The 18411-nt window shown below is 35.4% G+C and overlaps 1 protein-coding gene across 12 annotated transcripts; it reads left to right on the forward strand.

The window, feature by feature from the left end:
- The first annotated feature begins 9410 nt into the window (after positions 1 to 9410).
- On the forward strand, positions 9411 to 11613 carry LOC113288934 (ATP-dependent DNA helicase Q-like 5). 12 transcript variants are annotated; one of them, XR_003330777.1, is made up of 5 exons: positions 9411 to 9733; positions 10227 to 10820; positions 10937 to 11010; positions 11100 to 11226; positions 11327 to 11613. XR_003330777.1 is itself a non-coding variant. In XM_026538092.1 (5 exons), the coding sequence occupies exons 1-4, from the start codon at positions 9686 to 9688 to the stop codon at positions 11003 to 11005; spliced, it is 276 nt and encodes a 91-aa protein (XP_026393877.1). In that variant the 5' UTR covers positions 9411 to 9685; the 3' UTR covers positions 11006 to 11010; positions 11285 to 11613. The 12 variants fall into 12 exon arrangements, 6 of the variants coding, with proteins under 6 accessions (XP_026393877.1, XP_026393878.1, XP_026393876.1 ...); XR_003330779.1 differs by lacking the exon at positions 11100 to 11226 and having other exon boundaries at positions 10227 to 10371; positions 10767 to 10820; positions 11285 to 11613; XR_003330775.1 differs by having other exon boundaries at positions 10227 to 10331; positions 10767 to 10820; positions 10937 to 11226.
- The last annotated feature ends 6798 nt before the right edge of the window (positions 11614 to 18411 follow it).

Here is an 18411-nt window from a genome sequence, read left to right on the forward strand (position 1 = left end):
TAATGTCGAGTTATTCGGTACTGTTTAAGATGTTAATCGAAAAGATTGAACAAAACCAGTCATATGCTGAAGACATCGGTAATATCTTGATTGATAGAGGACTGGTCAAGGAACCTTGAAGCTTCATAAAAAGAAGTCTCACCGATGTTCAACTCTGACGTCTGGACAGTTAAAACCGAACAAGAAGAAACATAATATAGAACCTCTTCTAAAAAGGAGTAAAGTTTTGACTCAGAAGATTTGTTGTGCAAAAAATCCGATTAACCAAGCTAAACTACTGTTTAAAAACTTTACAAAACCTCCTGATACAGGATCTAAAAACCAATTTGAAAATTCTGTGGAACCTGTTGAAAGATGTCTGGGAGGTTTTACACTCAAGACCACTTCTTCTTTCCAATGGTTTCTAGATAATGGCTATAGTAGACACAAGACATGTGATCTCTCTTGGTTTATAAAGATAGAAGATTATAAAGATAGCTGCCTTATCATCAAAAAGGGAACTATCAAACTTCCAGATGTTCCTGAAATCTATGATGTTGTTTATGTCAAAGGTATGATGCTAATCTTCTTTCAGTACGCCAAATTTGTGATAAAGGTCATAAAGTTATTTTCAATATGGGAGGTTGTGACATTGAAGATAAGTCCGGAAAAATAATTTTTCGAGGACGACGAAGTATGAATAACTGTTATCTCCTTGATATACAGTCAAATTTATATTGTAACCTGACCAAGGTAGAGTCAACTCATTTATAGGATGAAGGGTTTGGTAACATCAACTACCGAATGCTGGGTAAGCTCATTAATCGTGAACTTGTCGGAGGCGTTCCCAAAATAAATACTAAAGTAGAAGGTGTATGTGGATCTTGTCAAAAATGTAAGCAAGGAAAAGTACCACACAAACTTTCTCGAGATATAGCCACTCTTGCTCCTCTCAATCTTATTCATATGGATCTTTTTGGTCTTATCCAACAAGAAAATGTTGGTGGAAAGAAATATGCTTCAGTAATGGTAGATGACTACACACGATTCACTTGAGTTGCTTTCCTAAAACACAAAAATGACACTATTGAGGAGTTCAAGATTATTGTGAGTAGAATTCAAAATGAACAAGGTCGTAGACTTAAGAAAGTAAGAAGCGATCGTGGTACAGAATTCAAAGATACAAAAGTATATGAATACTGTAACAAACTAGGAATCTCTCATCAGTTCTCTGCTCCCGTTACACCGTAGGAAAACGGTGTGGCTGAAAGGAAGAATAGGAATATTCAAGAAATGACTAGAGTTATGCTTCACAACAAAAATCTACCACTAACATTTTGGGGGGAAGCTGTCTTCACAACTATCTATCTCATAAATAAAATTTTTCTAAGATCAAAAACTCTAAATACCCCTTACGAGTTATGGTATGGAAGAAAACCCAATCTTAGATATTTAAGGGTTTTCGGAAGCAAATGTTATATACTTAAGGACAAAGAACATCAAGGAAAATTCGATTCCAAAAGTGATGAAGGAATCTTTCTTGGTTATGCCTCTGATAGTCGTGCTTTCCGAGTATATAATCTTCGAACCAAAGTCATGAAGGAATCTGTTAACGTAGTTATTTATGATATTAGTGATTTTCGTCAAGATAATCATATTGCTGCAGAGTACCTCCTTCGTAAACTGTTAACAAAGAAAAGAAAATTGCAGAAGAACCTGCAATTGTTCCTACCATTTATGACATAGATGATAAAGATAACAATGACAGTTTAGTTGAGCAACCCAACGATACTGAAAGTGAAGCCCACAAACCTGCAAAGTGGTTGCATCAAAGACATTCTACAGATGATATCATCAGAGATGCCAATGCCAGAGTTATGACTCGAAGGGAACCCCTGAATGTCTGTCATTATACATGCTTTCTTTCCTCAGTTGAGCCAAAAAATATTGAGGGATCTCTTAATGATCCCTCTTGGGTAAAATCAATGCATGGGGAACTTAATGAATTCGAAAGGCAGTTTGGGAACATGTTCCAAAACCATATGGCGTCAACATTGTAGAAACAAAATGGATATTCAAGAACAAATTAGATGAATACAGAACTATTGTTCGAATCAAAGCCAGACTTGTTGCTCAAGGATATTCTCAAATTTAAGGTAATGATTTCGATGAAACTTTTGCTCTTATAGCTCTTTTAGAATCAATTAGACTTTTACTTGCATATGCCTGCAATCTTAAGATTAAGCTATTTCAAATTGACATTAAGTATGCATTTCTTAATGGATACTTAAAAGAAGAACTCTTTGTTTCTAAACCTAAAGGATTTGAGATCCATTATTTCCTGATCATGTCCTTAAGCTCAAAAAGGCATTGTATGGCTTAAAACAAGCTCCAAGAGCTTGGTATGATAAGTTAACATTCTTTTTACTTCAAAAAGGATTTTCTAAAGGTGGTGTTGATAATCACCAAATGGAATGGAAAGAATGTACTTGTTGTACAAATATATGTGGATGATATCATCTATAGATCCGCCTAAAGAATTCTCATATACGATTTCCTAAATCTTATCAGTGGGGAATTTGAGATGAGTAATGTTAGAGAACTATCATACTTTTTAGGATTGCAAACCTCTTTAACTCAAGAAATCGAATCTCAAGAATGCATGCATAAATAGAAGCTCTAGAAGCTTCACCTAGTTCACTCGCCAAGTCTCTTTGCATCCATGGATAAAACAGGGAAATTCGTAGGTTTTCAGCTTGTGACACACCAAACCAAGTCAATAGTTCAGCATCTAAAAGACAATATTTTTATATCACAAGAAAAATATTCCAGGAATTTATTCTAGAAATTTGAGCCACGGGGTACAACTCCTATGGCAACTCCAATGCCAACCACTGGAAAGCTTCAGTCTAATCCTAGTGAAAAGTCTGTAGACCAGAAGCTTTATCGACCCATGATAGGAAGTCTGTTGTACTTAACTGCAACTAGGACGGATATTTCTTTCAGTATAGGATGTTGCACCAGATTTCAAGCAAATCCTAAAGAATCACATCTTAAAGCTATGAAAAGGATCATAAGATATGTCAACGTTACCTTAGATTATGGTTTATCATATTCAATGGATATAAATAACAGTCTTGTTGCCTACTCAGACGTTGATTGGGAAGGATGTGTAGAAGATTGAAAAAATACATCTGGTGGTTGTTTCTATGTCGGCCAAAACATTGTATCCTGGCACAGTAAGAAACAAAATTCTCAGTCCCTCTCAACCTGTGAAGCAGAATACATTGTTGCTGGTACTTGCTGTATTCAACTTCTGTGGATGAAACAAATGCTCATAGACTATGGAGTAACTATTTCAAATATGAGTAGTCTTTGTGACAACTCAAGTGACATCCGTCTAACAGAAATCCAATTGAACATTCTCGTACCAAAAACATAGATATTAGATATCATTTTATTCGAGAACTGAATGAGAATGACGTCATCAAACTTGAATATGTTCCTTCGGAACGTCAACTAGCTGATATTCTTACAAAACCACTAGAACATGCAACCTTTGAAATCTCATGAAGTTTATTGGTACTGTTAAGGTACATTAGTACCTTATTTTTCGGTTTTCAACTTTTGCTATTGGTAAAACCGATTTAACCTTTCTCTGGTAAAGGTTGATTTTGTTGTTGTTCTTTTGTTCTTGCGAGAGGATAACAACACATATAGGGAGAGTTCTTATTTGAACTTGCGCTTAATGATATATCTTTCTGAGGAGAAGTGGTTGCGGAAATTGTGGTGACGATTTTATTTGTAAGTTAATATTTTTTCATGTTTAAGAAAAGCCTGTTTATATTACATATATTTTTCTTTTGCTTAACAAAATCTCGATACAATTGATATGTTCTATTATTTTGATAAAGTACCCTCGTTTTTTGATATCTAAAAAATAAATGCCCCCGTTTTTTTACAATTTGTTAAAGTTCCCTCACGTTAGTTTTTCCATCTAGTGTTAGTTAAGTCTAATTTACTTTACATATTTACCCTTTATTTATTCCTGATGTAGTTTTAGTGGTAAACAAAGTTCATTCAACTCGGACTTGTATAGACTCGATTTCAGACTTAATAATATAAAACAATAAAAATAAAGAAAATATATACACAAGGTTTGTCACAATGTCGAGAGATTACTGAGACTCAGTATTCCACCAAACCTCATATCATGTGGTTCAAAAATCAATTCTTAGACAATTATAACTCTTGTTTATTGACTCTAATTCTTTGCCAGGGTAGATTTTAAAAATATTAACTGTAAATCACTAGCATGATGCATCAAAAGCACTTAGACCAAGCATACATCATCATACGACTTCACAACTAATTAAGAAAAATCATAAAACGATTAAATTAATGCAAAAAGTCATAAAAGAATTAAATATAATTACCACACGCATGAAATATGGCTTTCTTCGTCATCCCAGTGTTGGGGTTTAGCTCCTCATATTAATCACTTGCTCAAAATACATGTTTGTTGCTCAAAAGTTGATTAAAAGAGTGAAAGGTGTAAAACAGCTGATTTGCAACAACGTAAAAGTGTTACAGATCTCTGGTACAAAGAAGAACAATGATTAACTGTTGTATATAAATGTTACTGCTCTTCTGCTGTTGAACAACGACACTGTTCTGCGACTGTTTTTCGTGCGTTAATGTTCTTCGTGTTCTTGAGATGTGCAACAGCAGCAGCAGCAGCAGAAACAGAGTTTGATAAAACTCTGATTTCTTCTTCTCTGGCCCTCCTCAGGTCCCCAAACTCCATACCTCTTTTCCTTGACCTCACCACATGCTATATATACATCTCCGGGCAAAAATATCTAGATTAATCATTCCAATATTATCGCTTTTCCTCCACCACAAGTTTCGGGAATAATTCTCTCCAAATCTTTCTTTACGCGTCTTCTGGCGTATTTTACACTTTCCAAACTCTTCAAAGGATGTACTGATATCTAATAGAGCATCTTAGTTACTCATTTGGCCACGTAACTTCCATAAACAGAGAAACAAATCTCGGAAACTTTCTCCTTCTCTGTTTTTACGTAACTCACGTTACTCTCCTATTTCTTCGAAACCAAACTGCTTATCGTTCCTATCTTGTCGCAAAGTGTTGGTCTGAATTTATTCCCATGAAAAACTCCGGCTATTCCTCTCTCGAATCCTTCCCTGAAAACCCGAGAAACCCATCCTCCACTGTTTCAATCAAACTCGGTGATCCGGCCCTAGTTGATCAAATCTAATGGACCTATCCACCCTGTTTAACCTTAAGAAGTCTGTCCCAACCAATATTAACGATTGAGTCTCTTTAAATATTGCCGAAAAATCGAACCCTAAGTCTGAACTTTGCTGGACAAACTTTCCCGCCAAATTTGAGATTTGAATAGTTGAAGATGACCTCCCCTTATCTGTGGCTGGTCTCCCTTAAGCAATTGGGGTGTAGATAGCCATATGGTGTCCCTTAGTAACTGGGTGCCCCTTATCCAAACTCGAGGGTCCGTATAGCAGGTTCCTCCGGGTGCTTTTATCAACTTTTCGAGCCAAATTTCTCCGCACAAGTGTATTTCTCCAAAAACACCTACAAAGACATAAAATAACCAAATAAGCACAAAATCGAGCACTAACAATATATACAATTGGGATCAAAATAGACACATAAATGCGTCTATCAATTCCCACATTGATTTTATACATCATTTTTCAGGATTTTCAAGTCCGGTTCTGGATCGTTACACCGCTTTTAGGTTCGTTACCTCATTCCCCAAAAAGGGTTCATCATCTCAAGTGTTTTGGGGTTTTTGGTTGGAAGAAATCGACCGTCTACGACATATTTTTAGGTTCGTCGAGCCCGGTTCAGGATCGTGACAACGCTTTCAGGTTCTTCGAGCCCCGTTCAGGATCGTTAAACCATTTTCAGGATCGTCGGAACATTTACCCTCCCCTCCAAGGAGATGTAGTTCAGGGGTAAATAGGACTTTTAATCGGAAAGATAACTGCCACCTAGCACTTAACTGGATGGAATTTGCCTTTTGAATAAAATGGGGTACTTTAACAAATTTCAAAAAAACGGGGGCATTTTTTAGCGTAATGTGAAAAGTAGGGGTACTTTATCAAAAAGCCCTAGATTATTTTATATTATTCAATTGTTTCCGGTTAAGAAAAATTGTGTCAATTTATTTGGCTTCTGATTTGGTATCTTGTTTATTGTTAATCAAGTGTTTTTGCTTAACGAAATTCGGTGTAATTGCGGTGTTGTAATGTTTATATTTGTTTCAATTGCTTCCGGTTAAGAAAAACAACTGCAAGTCAATTTGTTTTGGTTTGTATCTATTGTTTTTGGCTTAACAAAATTACGGGGTCATTTGTTTAGTCCAATTGATTCCGGGTAGGAGAAACTAAGTTAATTATGATCTCAGTTAGACTTATGAATTGGAGGATTCGGTTATTCAAGTCTAATTGAATGCCTTGACAAGAAAAACTAGTTAACTAACCTAGTGTTTGTCTTGTCTAAAGGGAAAGGTCTAAGTTGTTTTCTGAATAATTAGAGCCCGATGAGAGAAATAAAGTTAATTCTGGTCTTTATTTTGGTCTTATAGAAACAAGCGATTGTACATACTAATCGGTTCAACAATAAAATTAAGTATCTTAGTCAATTTGTTGGACTATAAGGAAAATTACTTCTGTAAATTGTTTCCTTGATAACATATCGAAACTAAATTACTTTTGTAGTTTTGGTTTTAATATTAGTTATCTAAAATGGTATATGAAACCTTCGTGCTTAACTCTTATAGGTTGTACAACTCTTATAGATTTGTAAGATCATTTCAGTTTGTCCTTTATTTGCTCGAACCTTTGTTATTTTTGTGACAAAAAGGGGTACAAATATATGGAGTGAAAAAGCGGGGATACAACAACCACACCCAATATTTCGATTAGCAATCTGTATGGACTAACTCCAATATACTTTTAAGAGAATCAACTGGACAGTCAGACTCAATCTTACTAAAAGTATATCAAAGAGTTATATCTCTCTTTCTCGATTCAATACTTACTCAAGCAAATAGAAATCTGCGAGTCTAATTGAACACATGAGAAAACACTTGAACGGTACCAAAGACCAATGTTCAAGGATCAATCAATTTCAATCAACAACCAAAGGTTGGATTTCCCAATTGATTGATTCAAACGCATAACTTGTGATATTTCAATTATATAACAAAATATAATGCGGAAAAGAAATAACACATACACCAAAAGTTTTGTTAACGAGGAAACCGCAAATGCAGAAAAACCCCGGGACCTAATCTAGGTTGAACACACATTGTATTAAGCCGCTACAAACACTAGCCTACTACAAACTAACTTTGGTTTGGACTGTATTTGAACCCCAATCAATCTCACAGTGATCCAAGGTACAATTGCGCTCCTTACGTCTCTGATCCCAGTAGGATACTACGCACTTGATTGCCTTAGCTGATCTCACCCACAACTAAGAGTTGCTACGACCCAAAGTCGAAGACTTTGATAAACGAATCTGTATCACACAGAAAAGTATACTGTAATAGATAAATCCGTCTCCCACAGAAATACCAACGAGTTTTTGTTCCGTCTTTTGATGAATCAAGGTGAACATGAACCAATTGATAAACGATGAGACGAAGATGTTAGTGACTTCTTTTAATCTTACCTATCGGAGAAATCAATATCAAGCCAATCTTATGATTGTACTTAGTACGATAGAAACAACAGGATCAGATCACGCAACTACAAAGAAAATAGTTGGGTCTGGCTTCACAATCCCAATGAAGTCTTCAACTCGTTAACCTACAGGGTCTCGGTAGAAACCTAAGGTTAAAGGAGAATCGACTCTAGCTTATACAACTAGTATCACACAGGAGGTATGGGGATTAGGTTTCCCAGTTGCTAGAGTTCTCCTTTATATAACCTTTCAAATCAGGGTTTGGAATCTAAGTTACCTTGGTAAAAAAACATTCAATATTCATCGTTAGATGAAAACCTGATTATATTCAAGATAATATCTTTCAACCGTTTGATCGAAACTTAGCTTGTTACACACAAATGAAATGCACGTTTTAGGTTTGTGTAACCGTACACAAACATGTACATTTAGTTGGTTCAACAATAGTTAACCAAATGGTTAGGCATATGAGTATTTTCATATCAACCATATTCTTCTTTACCATAACTAGTTCAAATGAGTCAAATGAACTAGTTAGAGAGTTGTTAAATTGCTTAGATCTTATAGAAGTATACAATACACAATCGAAGCAAAGACGATTTGATTCACTCGAATCGATTCATAAACTTTATAACCACGGTTTGCAAATATGCATTCCTTAGTTTATATAAGTTTAAGTTCACGAATAATCGTTTTTAGAAAATAACCAACCTAAGTACGCGGACTGGTACGAGGACTTAAGTACCCGGAATAAGTTTGTTTTCAATTCACAAACTCCAGCAGATTTTCACGGGACGTGAACTTCCGATGATGCGCGTACTGGTACCCGGAATTTAGTTTCGGTTTTCCTGATCAGCAAAGTATGCATACTTTGGTTCAAGGAATAAGGACTTACACATGCATGAGTTATCACACAATGTTTATATCCAATAGTGGTTATATATTCTAAACTCTCATTTCAATCAATGAAACATTCTTAGAGGACGTTATATGGTTGTTATTCACAAACCATTTTTCGTCAAAGCATTTTTCAAGTAATTGAAACTTAATATGACTTTCGTCACTAGTAAAGATGAACTTGGCCAAAGCGCAAGCTTACCAACACATATTTTGAGAAATAGATAAGCAAGATAAACTCGGTTCGAAATAGAAAATGTGTATATTCATAGTCTATATATCAATACGACTTTTGTCTCAAGATATGAGATAGAGTAGATAGACTTTTGAGTGATAGATAAGTTCAAGTCTCCACATACCTTTTAGTCGATGAAGTTCCACCAGTTCCTTGAGTAGTTCTTCATCTTTGTATGGTGATCGCCATGGAGTCTAGAGCTCAACTACACTTTATATCCTAGTCCGAGACTTCACTACACCATTTTAAGGATTTAGCAACCCAGAGTAGCAACATCACTAGTGCCGTTGCGAAATTTCGGTTGCTAATTCCTGTTACTAATCTGTCACAACGGCAGGATTCTGTTGCTAATTTAGCAACCGCGACATTTCGGTTGCCAATAGCAACTGCTAAGTATTCATGCATGCGAAACACGTGTGTGGTCGGGAACACTTTGACATTGTTTTGGGCCCAAGTCAAAGTTTGGTCAAGTCTTCTTTTTTTTTTTCCACCCTTCGTACCTATATCTGCTTTTATCTTTCCTTCCTCGATTTTTCCGTATCGTCTTATCCCAAAAGTCATTCGAAGAGAATTCATTCTTCTTCTTCTTCTTCTTCTTCTTCCTATGCTGTCTTCTTTCTTTCTTTCTGTCGACTTCAATCTCAGAGATTTGAGGTTCTTTTGTGTGAGGGATTCATGAAAGCTTTGTATATTGATGAATCAAATAAGATGGTGCTACAGATAAAGTTGTTTGAGCACCGAGTGAAGCAAAAGTAATGCTGTTGTGAAATCGATCGTTAGAGTTTAATTTTGGAAGGAAGAATCAAGAGAAGTAGAGTGATATCGAGGAGTGGAGGATGGTGGTGATGATGATTCAAGTAGTTGATTCAGATTTGCAAGAAAAGGTATTTCAGAGAGAACAAAATTAGGGTTTCCTCAAATTGTTCATGTTTTTGTGTAATTGTTTGTTATTTGGTTGTTTATCTGGATGTGTTTTATGTTAATTGAAGATTTTGCTGAAATTCTAAGTGCAATTAAGTTCAGGTGAAGGATTAAAAAAAATTAGGTTTCTTGTTCTTCGTCAAATTAGAATTAGGGTTTTTGTGTTGAGAATTGCAGATGAAGTAAATAGTGGTGATTGTTTCTAATAGAGTTTGAAGTGAAGTACAAGGTTATAGGACTTAGAGATATTAATGATTGGAGAAGTGATGAAGCTATAGTTGTTGTGGTTGATATGAAAAAGGGATTAGACTCAGGTAAAAGGGGTTTATATGTGTTGAATGTTCATGAATCTGTGTAGTATTTGGCTGAAATACTCCTACAAATCCTATCGCCGACTGAATTATAGATGGGGTTGATAGCTCAACTTGATTTATCCTTTTTGTTTTTGTTTCGCAGGTCCAGAATTTGATAGAATACCGCTCCTTAATCAAGCGAATAGCAATGGACAACGTAGCATGGATCCTGATAACTTGGGAATTGGCGGCTAGGTTTGAGATGAGGGTAACTAACTCGACTGTTCATTTTTTCCGTATGCTAGAAGGTTTGTCTTCTACAACAAAATACAACTTTGTATTTGCCTCTTGACCCCTTAATTACAGCCTTTAATTGTAAGATTTTTTGGGCTCTATTGCATGAAATGATTTACACCTTCATTAATATTTCAGTGATGCAATGTTGGTGACAGTTGCCTATTTGTTGCATTTTCTTATTGTAGGATAAATTCCATGTGCTTTTAATGATGTTACTGCCATGTTCTGTCATCTACACCTATCTATGCCGCATGAACACAAACTTAAGAGCATGTGTTTTTTGTTAGAATTGTTAAGCTAATTAGTTAAACATGGTGAATACTTAAGAGCATGTGTTTTTTGTGTCTGTCACGTCTGTATGCCATTGTTATTTGGTACCCACCTGGAGTATTCATCTTTCCTGCAGTCTGAGGCTGATTTGCTTAGTAAATATCTTCGTGATAACAACGTTTCTGCAAAGGTGTGTATTTTGCTATCCTAGATCTTGCTAATCAAGTTGATTGCAAGTTCTTACTCTACATATGTAGAATTTGCTTACTTAACAATAACATGTATATGTTGATTGTTGCTCTGTAGAGCTACCATAGCGGTATCCTAGCAAAAGATAGAAGTCGAACTCGAGAGTTATTTTGTCGAATAAGATAAGAGTGGTAAGATGTACTTTCTAAATAGCTCATCCAAACTGTTATCATATATTAAGTATATTGTTGCATTATTGGGTCCTTGTGCAACTTTGCAGGATGCAGTCATGGCCTTTCAGAAGTATTTACTGTTGTTCTCGTTTCTTTTTTTTTTTCTTCCCGTATTTGAAGGTTGTTGCTACTGTTATATTTGGTATGTGGCTGAGTAAGAGTGACGCTGGAGCGGTATGATAAAATGCTTGCTATTCCATGAAACCTTATACACGTTTTTTTTCCTTTGCAGGTGTGGTTCATGAATCCTTATACACTTTATTTTCCTTTGCAGATGTGGTCACTGCAAAAGCCTTGCTATCACAAGTATATCTATGAAAAGGTTGCATCAGTATATAAACCTGGAAGGCGCTATCTCCATTTTTTTGTAAATGATGCAGCATTTATAATTTGATGTCATATGCTAGTCAATGAGAACTTTGCATGAGAAGGTACTTCAACTGTAAGAGTTTCTTTTTATTTAAAACATTTGATAAAATTCCCTTGGTGTGAAATTGAGTTTACAGCAAGTTATGTTGTATGTGTGATTCTTTTAATGGATTTCTTACTTTGTTGTGTGTATGGTGTGTGGAATACTTTCTAGATATGTAGTTTTGCTGGATTGGATTTCCATCTGAAACAGGGAAACTTAATTTTCTGAGCCGTGGCTTAAAATTTAAGTTGTAGCTTTATTTTTAGCCTCTTTTTTTCTGTTGCTAAAAAAATTCACAACGGCATGCATTGGTTGTGAATAAAAACTTTCGCATTTGCCGTTGCTGACCGATATTAGCAACAGAGCTTATGTCGTTGCTAAAATTTGCGACACCGTGTTTAGCAACGGCAAAAGTCAGTTGCGACCCCATTTAGCAACATCTATGGCAGGTTGCTAATACCTTAAAATGGTGTAGTGCTTAGCTATAAGTAGACTAGAAATCAAGACTTATAGTTTTGATCACTAACATTGACAAATATGCTTGAGATAGCAACGCATGCGAGTTCGACCGAGCAGTGCTCTAACATGGAGTAAACAAGTGATTTTTAATCATTAGGAAAGGACAATTGTGCTTAAACGTTATATCTAACGAAAGAGTAAAGCATAAACTAAGGGGGAGAAACATATTATCATGCTGTGTAGTATTTATGACTATAAAATGGGAATAACAAAGATTTGAAGACGAAGAAGAATTCTTATTAGTTTTCGTATCTTGTGGATTTAGTGCACAGGATCCAAATAGAATTGGTTTATATTTGATAGACTTGATTGATTAGTTATGTGAGATCGGCATCACTTTATAGTTTCTCTTTGAGATCTATACTGATTGATTGCAGATCTAAAGTGTTAGAGCACTTCTCGGTCGAACTCGCGAACGTTGTTATCTCAAGCTTGTTTGTCAAGTTTAGTTGTCAAAACTATAAGTCTTGATTTCTAGTCTACTTATAGCTAAGTCTTTGATTAAGATAGAAAGTGTAGCTGAGCATTAGACTTCACGGCGTTCATCGATTGAAGACGAAGAACTACTAAGGGGAGCTTGTGGAACATCATCAACAAAAGGTATGTGCAGACTTGAATTCATATATTAGTCAAAAGTCTATCTACTCTATCTCCTATTTGAGACAAAAGTCGTATATCTATATAGACTCCGATTATACACATTTGATATTTCGAGTTGAGTTTAACTCGCTTACATACTTCTCGAAATATATGTTAGTAATCTTTCGCTTTAACCAAGTTCATCTTATGTTCTTGACGAAAGTCAAAAGATGATCATGTAAAAATCGCCTTGTAACATCTTACATGATTTGTGTGAGACAATCATTTGATGTAGACTCGGAATGTTTTGTATTGATCATTCGGTCACTTGAAAATTGCTTTGAAACTAACAGTTTGTGAGAGACATCTATTGTTGTCTTCTAAGATGATTGAAATGGGAGTTTCAAATAAATAACCATGATTGGATATAACACAATATGCGTACTTGTATGCTAACTATTGCATGTTATTCCAAGTCTGGGAACCATAGTATGCATATACGTATGCGTACTGGTTGGTTTAATGAAAGTCCAGGAACTTAGTATGCATAACCATATGCATACTGGCGTAAAGTTCATGTCCGGAAATTCAATTGAGTTTGGAAGGTATACGTATCCGTTCGCATACTAGCGAACCCAAACTAAGTCCTGCTACTTAGGTATGCGTACCCATTTGCATAATTGAGTAGGTTATGTTCTAAAATCAGTTTGTTCATGAAATAATACTATATAATGAGGAATGCAATCTTTTGCAAACCGTCGCTATAATGTTCATGAATTGATTCGAGTGAATCAAAATCGATTTTGCTTCAATTGTGTCTTGTATACTTCTATGAGAATATAAACAATTGAACAACTCTAGAACTAGTTTCATTTGAGTCATTTGAACTAGTTATGGTTAAGATGAATATGGTTGATATGAAAGTGTTCATATGGATAACTACGGTTAACTATTGTTGAGCCAACAAGGTGTACACGTTTAGGTACGGTTACTCATATCTAAATGAAGTCACTTTTCATTTGTGTGTAACAAGCTAAGTTCGGTCTAACGGTTGAAAGATATTATCTTGAGTCTAATCAGGTTTTCATCTAATGGTGATATTGAATGCTTTGTTACCAAGGTAACATTGATTGCAAACCCTGATTTGAAGACTATATAAAGGAGATCTCTAGCAACTGGGAAACATAATCCCCACACCTCCTGTGTGATACTAGTTGCGACTAGAGTCGATTCTCCGTGAACCTTAGGTTTTTCCAAAACCCATTAGGTTAACGACTTGAAGACTTAATTGGGATTGTGAAGCCACACCCAACTATTTCTTTGTAGTTGCGAGTTCTGATCTTGCTGTTTTCTATCGTGATTGAGTAGTATCTTCTCTAAGATTTGCTCGAGATTTAATCTCTGATAGGGAAGATAAAAAGTATTCACAAACATCTTAGTCTCATCGTTTGTGATTCCACAATATCTTGTTTCTCTACCACACGATTAAGATTATTGTGAGGTGATTGATATTACTAGGCTGTTCTTCGGGAATATAAGTCTGTTGTATCAATTGGTTCTTGTTCACCTTGATTTATCAAAAGAAGAAACAAAACTCATAGGTATATATGTGGCAGACAGATTTATCTATTCAATAGACTTTTCTGTGTGAGACAGATTGGTTTATCAAGTCTTCAACTTTGGGTCGTAGCAACTCTTAGTTGTGGGTGAGATCAGCTAAGGGAATCAAGTGCACAGAATCCGGCGTGGTTCTAGAGGAGTAAGGAACGCAACTGTACCTTGATCAGTGTGAGATTGGTTAGGGCTCAACTACATTCCAGTCTGAAGTTAACTTGGAGTAGGCTAGTGTCTGTAGCGGCTTAATACAGTGTGGTGTCGAAATCTGGACTAGGTCCCGAGGTTTTTCTGCATTTGCGGTTTCCTCGTTAACAAAATTTCTGGTGTCTGTGTTATTTTTTTCCGCATTATATTTGTTCATATAATTGAAATATCACAGGTTGTGCGTAAGTTCAATCAATTGTGAATTCAACCTTTGGTTTTTGATTGAATTGATTTACACTTGGATATTGGTTTTTGATATCATACAAGTTATTTCTTATATTCAATTGGGCTCGCAAATTCCTATTTGTTTGATTGCAGATTGAATTGAGAAATATATATATAACTCTTGGATATACTTTTCTTAAGATTGAATCTGACTGTCTACTTGATTCTGTTGAAAGTATATATATTGGAGTTAGTCCATACAGATTGCTAAGCGAAATATTGGATGTGGTTGTTAGACCCCCGCTTTTTCAATTGGTATCAGAGCAGGAAAAAACGTTCAAGACCTCATAAATGTGTGTTTGTAGCAATCTGACTATATGGACGAGTTTATCTCTAATAATGTACCAATTCAGAAATTACCAGATGTTTCAAAGCTTAAATTCTCCTGAGAGAAATTCACATATAGGTCAATGTCTAAACATCCTCGTGATGTAGAAATTGTTGATAACTTGGAAACTCGGTTAGAAGAAGAGTTGGATGAACTTTCTGACGAAGGTAACTCAGATATTGATAGAGATGCTGATGAGGAAATATCAGAGTATGTTAAGTTGTTGAAACCAGTGGAAAAGTTGGCGACTTCTTCTATCACTTCTTTTCTAACCCATCTTTGTCGAGAAAACAAGAAATTGAGAAGATGTTACGCAGGTGTTTATGTTTCGAATTGTTCTAACGAATCGATCCTCAAGGATTCTGAAGAAAACCTACATATAAAGTCACTTGAATGTGATAATCTTTATCAAAATTACTTTTTGTTGGAAGAGAAACTTGCAGAATCTGAAGCAAGGATTAACTGCCAACAAGCAAGTTTTGATGATATAGAAAGCACTTATCTCGCTCGAGAAAAACGCCCCGAGGTTGATTTAACTGCTGTTCTTGATAAAATCAAGATGTTGGAAGATGACTTGAAAAAGTTCAATATTAGTTTAAGAAAATTAACCACAATGCTAGGATCAAGTAAAAATCATCATGATACACGAGGATTGGGCTATAAGGGAATAGATGCTCCAAGTATTAACAAAGAGGTAAAATTTGTCAAGGCTAGTGATTCTTCTCAACAAAAGGTTTTCACTGATGGCAAAAGTGAAATACCTTCACCGGTAGTTAAGGTTCGAAAGAGAAAATTATATCAACCTCCAAAGTCAGCACACAGAGATCGAGGTAAGAAGATTCCTTATGTTTGCCACTATTACGAAAATAAAGGTCACCTGGAAAGGAGATGTCGTTTCCGTATGAGGAATGAGAAACTTCATGATGTTCTTGTTTGGGCATCACAAGAAGTTGTGTAACTAAGATCATATGTTAAGACTAATCCCCTTAACGTTACAGGTTGTAACTGTCTAACCTTTAGGAAAAGGAATCAGTGTTGTGATAAACCTAGATTTTCCTATAAACGTCATAAGAAGCCTTTTAACAATCGTAATGATTATCAAAAGGATAACTTTGAAAGACGAATACAAGATCCGATGCTCCCAATTGGAGAAAAACTAACTTGCAAAAGAATAGTCAATACTATTCTCTTCAGAAATTTCCAGAAGAGAGTAATGGGAAGAAGGGTCAGGTTGTTTCTAAACACACTGAGAAGTGGATAAGAAAGTTAACGATGCTTTGAGTGTGAAAGGAATTATCTCCCAGAAAATTCCATGACTATGGAGAAGGCAATATCCATGACGTTGGAACTTAAAAAGTTCTTTGGAAAGATGAATTTGGATGTGAAAGGCTCTAAAAGCGATCTCTTTCATGATAATCCAAAAGTGAAACAGAATAAGCCAAAAAATATAGATGGTAAAAATTCCATAGTTATAGAAAAGTATGTTTCAGTCACTTGTGGAGAGCAAGACTTTGTTCACCTCAACAACTTGATTGTGTTGTAAGTGCATCATCACCAAGGAATGCCCTGTTATGTATACGGTGAGGGAAGCACGAGAATTGGGGAGCACAGATTATGTTTGGTAAGGCTGTAGAATTTGATTGGATTCCTCTAAAAAGACATGTCTATAAACTTGAAAAAAATTTATATTTTTATTATTTGCTTAGAGTACTTATAATGATCCATGTACCTTGCTCATCGTTCATTTGTACCTAACTTGATCTGTGTTTAAGGTTCTTAAATGTTTAGGTTTGAAAATATTAGTTCGGGATGTTTGGACTTCACGGTACACATACCAGGTATGCATACCATCATTTAAAATCAAAATCCAGGGATTTTAGTTCGCAAACCCATTTGCATACTGCTCCAGGTCATGAAAATTCGTTTGCAAACCGGTATTCATACTGGCATGTAGACGTCAATATTCGATAAACTTGTTTTGGCCGTAACTTCTTCGTCCGAAGTCAGAATAACCTCATTCTTTTTGCATTCTCTTACCCTTTGAATTCTCTTCAAAATAGTGATTAGAATTCCTGAATTTGGATGAGTTAAGATTGGTCTTTGTCCCGACTCTGGTTTTTGAGTGTTTTGCTCCGTTTCGTAGCACTTGTTCCACTTCTTGGACTTGGGCACTTGGATTCCTGGAGTACCTATCTTCTAAGCTCATTTGTAGTTTTTGGAAGATGATTTTTGCAGTATTAATCTTTATTGGTTTTATATATTGCAAAAATAATGTTATGGGATATGTGTGTTTACGTCCGTGAACTATGATTGTCCCATATATGTCAAAAGTTAAAGTCTATTGTGTCATTATGCAAATATTGATGGAAAATAAAATGAACTCTTGAATTGAAAAGATTAAGTCCATGATATCATTATGCAAATATTAATGAAATGTAAAATGAATCTTTGAATATTCCGCAGTATTGATCTTTTCCTGATCCACTTCTATTTGAAAGTACTGTGCGGCTCCATAAGTTCTCTTATGTTGAGCATTTATGATTAAATTAATCATGGGTTCTCTTGTGGATTAATTTAATTGAGTTTTCTGGATACAAATTCATGTTTCATGCAATTTGTTAATGTCCAAAGAAATTCTTCTTTTCTTGTAAAAATAAAGTCGCTTTTGTTGTTCTTTCGGGAATGACATTTTATAGGGGAGAGTTATTATTTGAACTTGTGCTTAATTTCCAAATATTTGTGGGGAGTGCGGATGTGGAATATTATAGGAGTTTTCTTGTATCTGTATTAACTCCTTGATGAATGCATTCAGTTTCAACTATATGATTGCATCTAAACAAAGTTGATATGTTCTCTTTTAGTCATGAGGAATCTCTATGAGAATTTCATTATGATCCCACTAGTTTTCGTACCTTTGTCAATTTATATTGACAAAAAGGGGGAGAATTAATGTGTAGTTCACACTACAAATACATATGGTTTACGGATCATTATGTATGGGGGAGTGGTTTTCATGTGAGATGAAGTATTGACTAAGGGGGAGTGATACATATCACTATAGTATTGTTGTCAAAGTTGTGATACAATTGGACTTTGATGTTGTGTAGTAATACTATGACACTGTATAACAATGATTGAGAGCTATTGTTTTCTCATTGTTATAGCTATGGATCTTCAACAACTATGATGCTGATTTGAACACGTTCAGAATCACTGGAGTACTTGGAAGTGACGAATATTTCGAGTAATATTGAAGAACCAAGGAAATCAAACATTTGGATGAAAAGCTACAAAGTTTATTTATTTTATAATTCATATATATTGATAGTTTTGTTACCAAAATTGACAAAGGGGAGATTGTTAGAGCACTACTCGGTCGATCTCGCAAGCGTTGCTATCTCAAGCTTGTTTGTCAAGTTTAGCTGACAAAAACTATAAGTCTTGATTTCTAGTCTACTTATAGCTAAGTCTCGGA

The sequence above is a fragment of the Papaver somniferum genome, chromosome 6, assembly GCF_003573695.1.
Source record: "Papaver somniferum cultivar HN1 chromosome 6, ASM357369v1, whole genome shotgun sequence".
NCBI classification, from domain to species: Eukaryota; Viridiplantae; Streptophyta; class Magnoliopsida; order Ranunculales; family Papaveraceae; genus Papaver; species Papaver somniferum.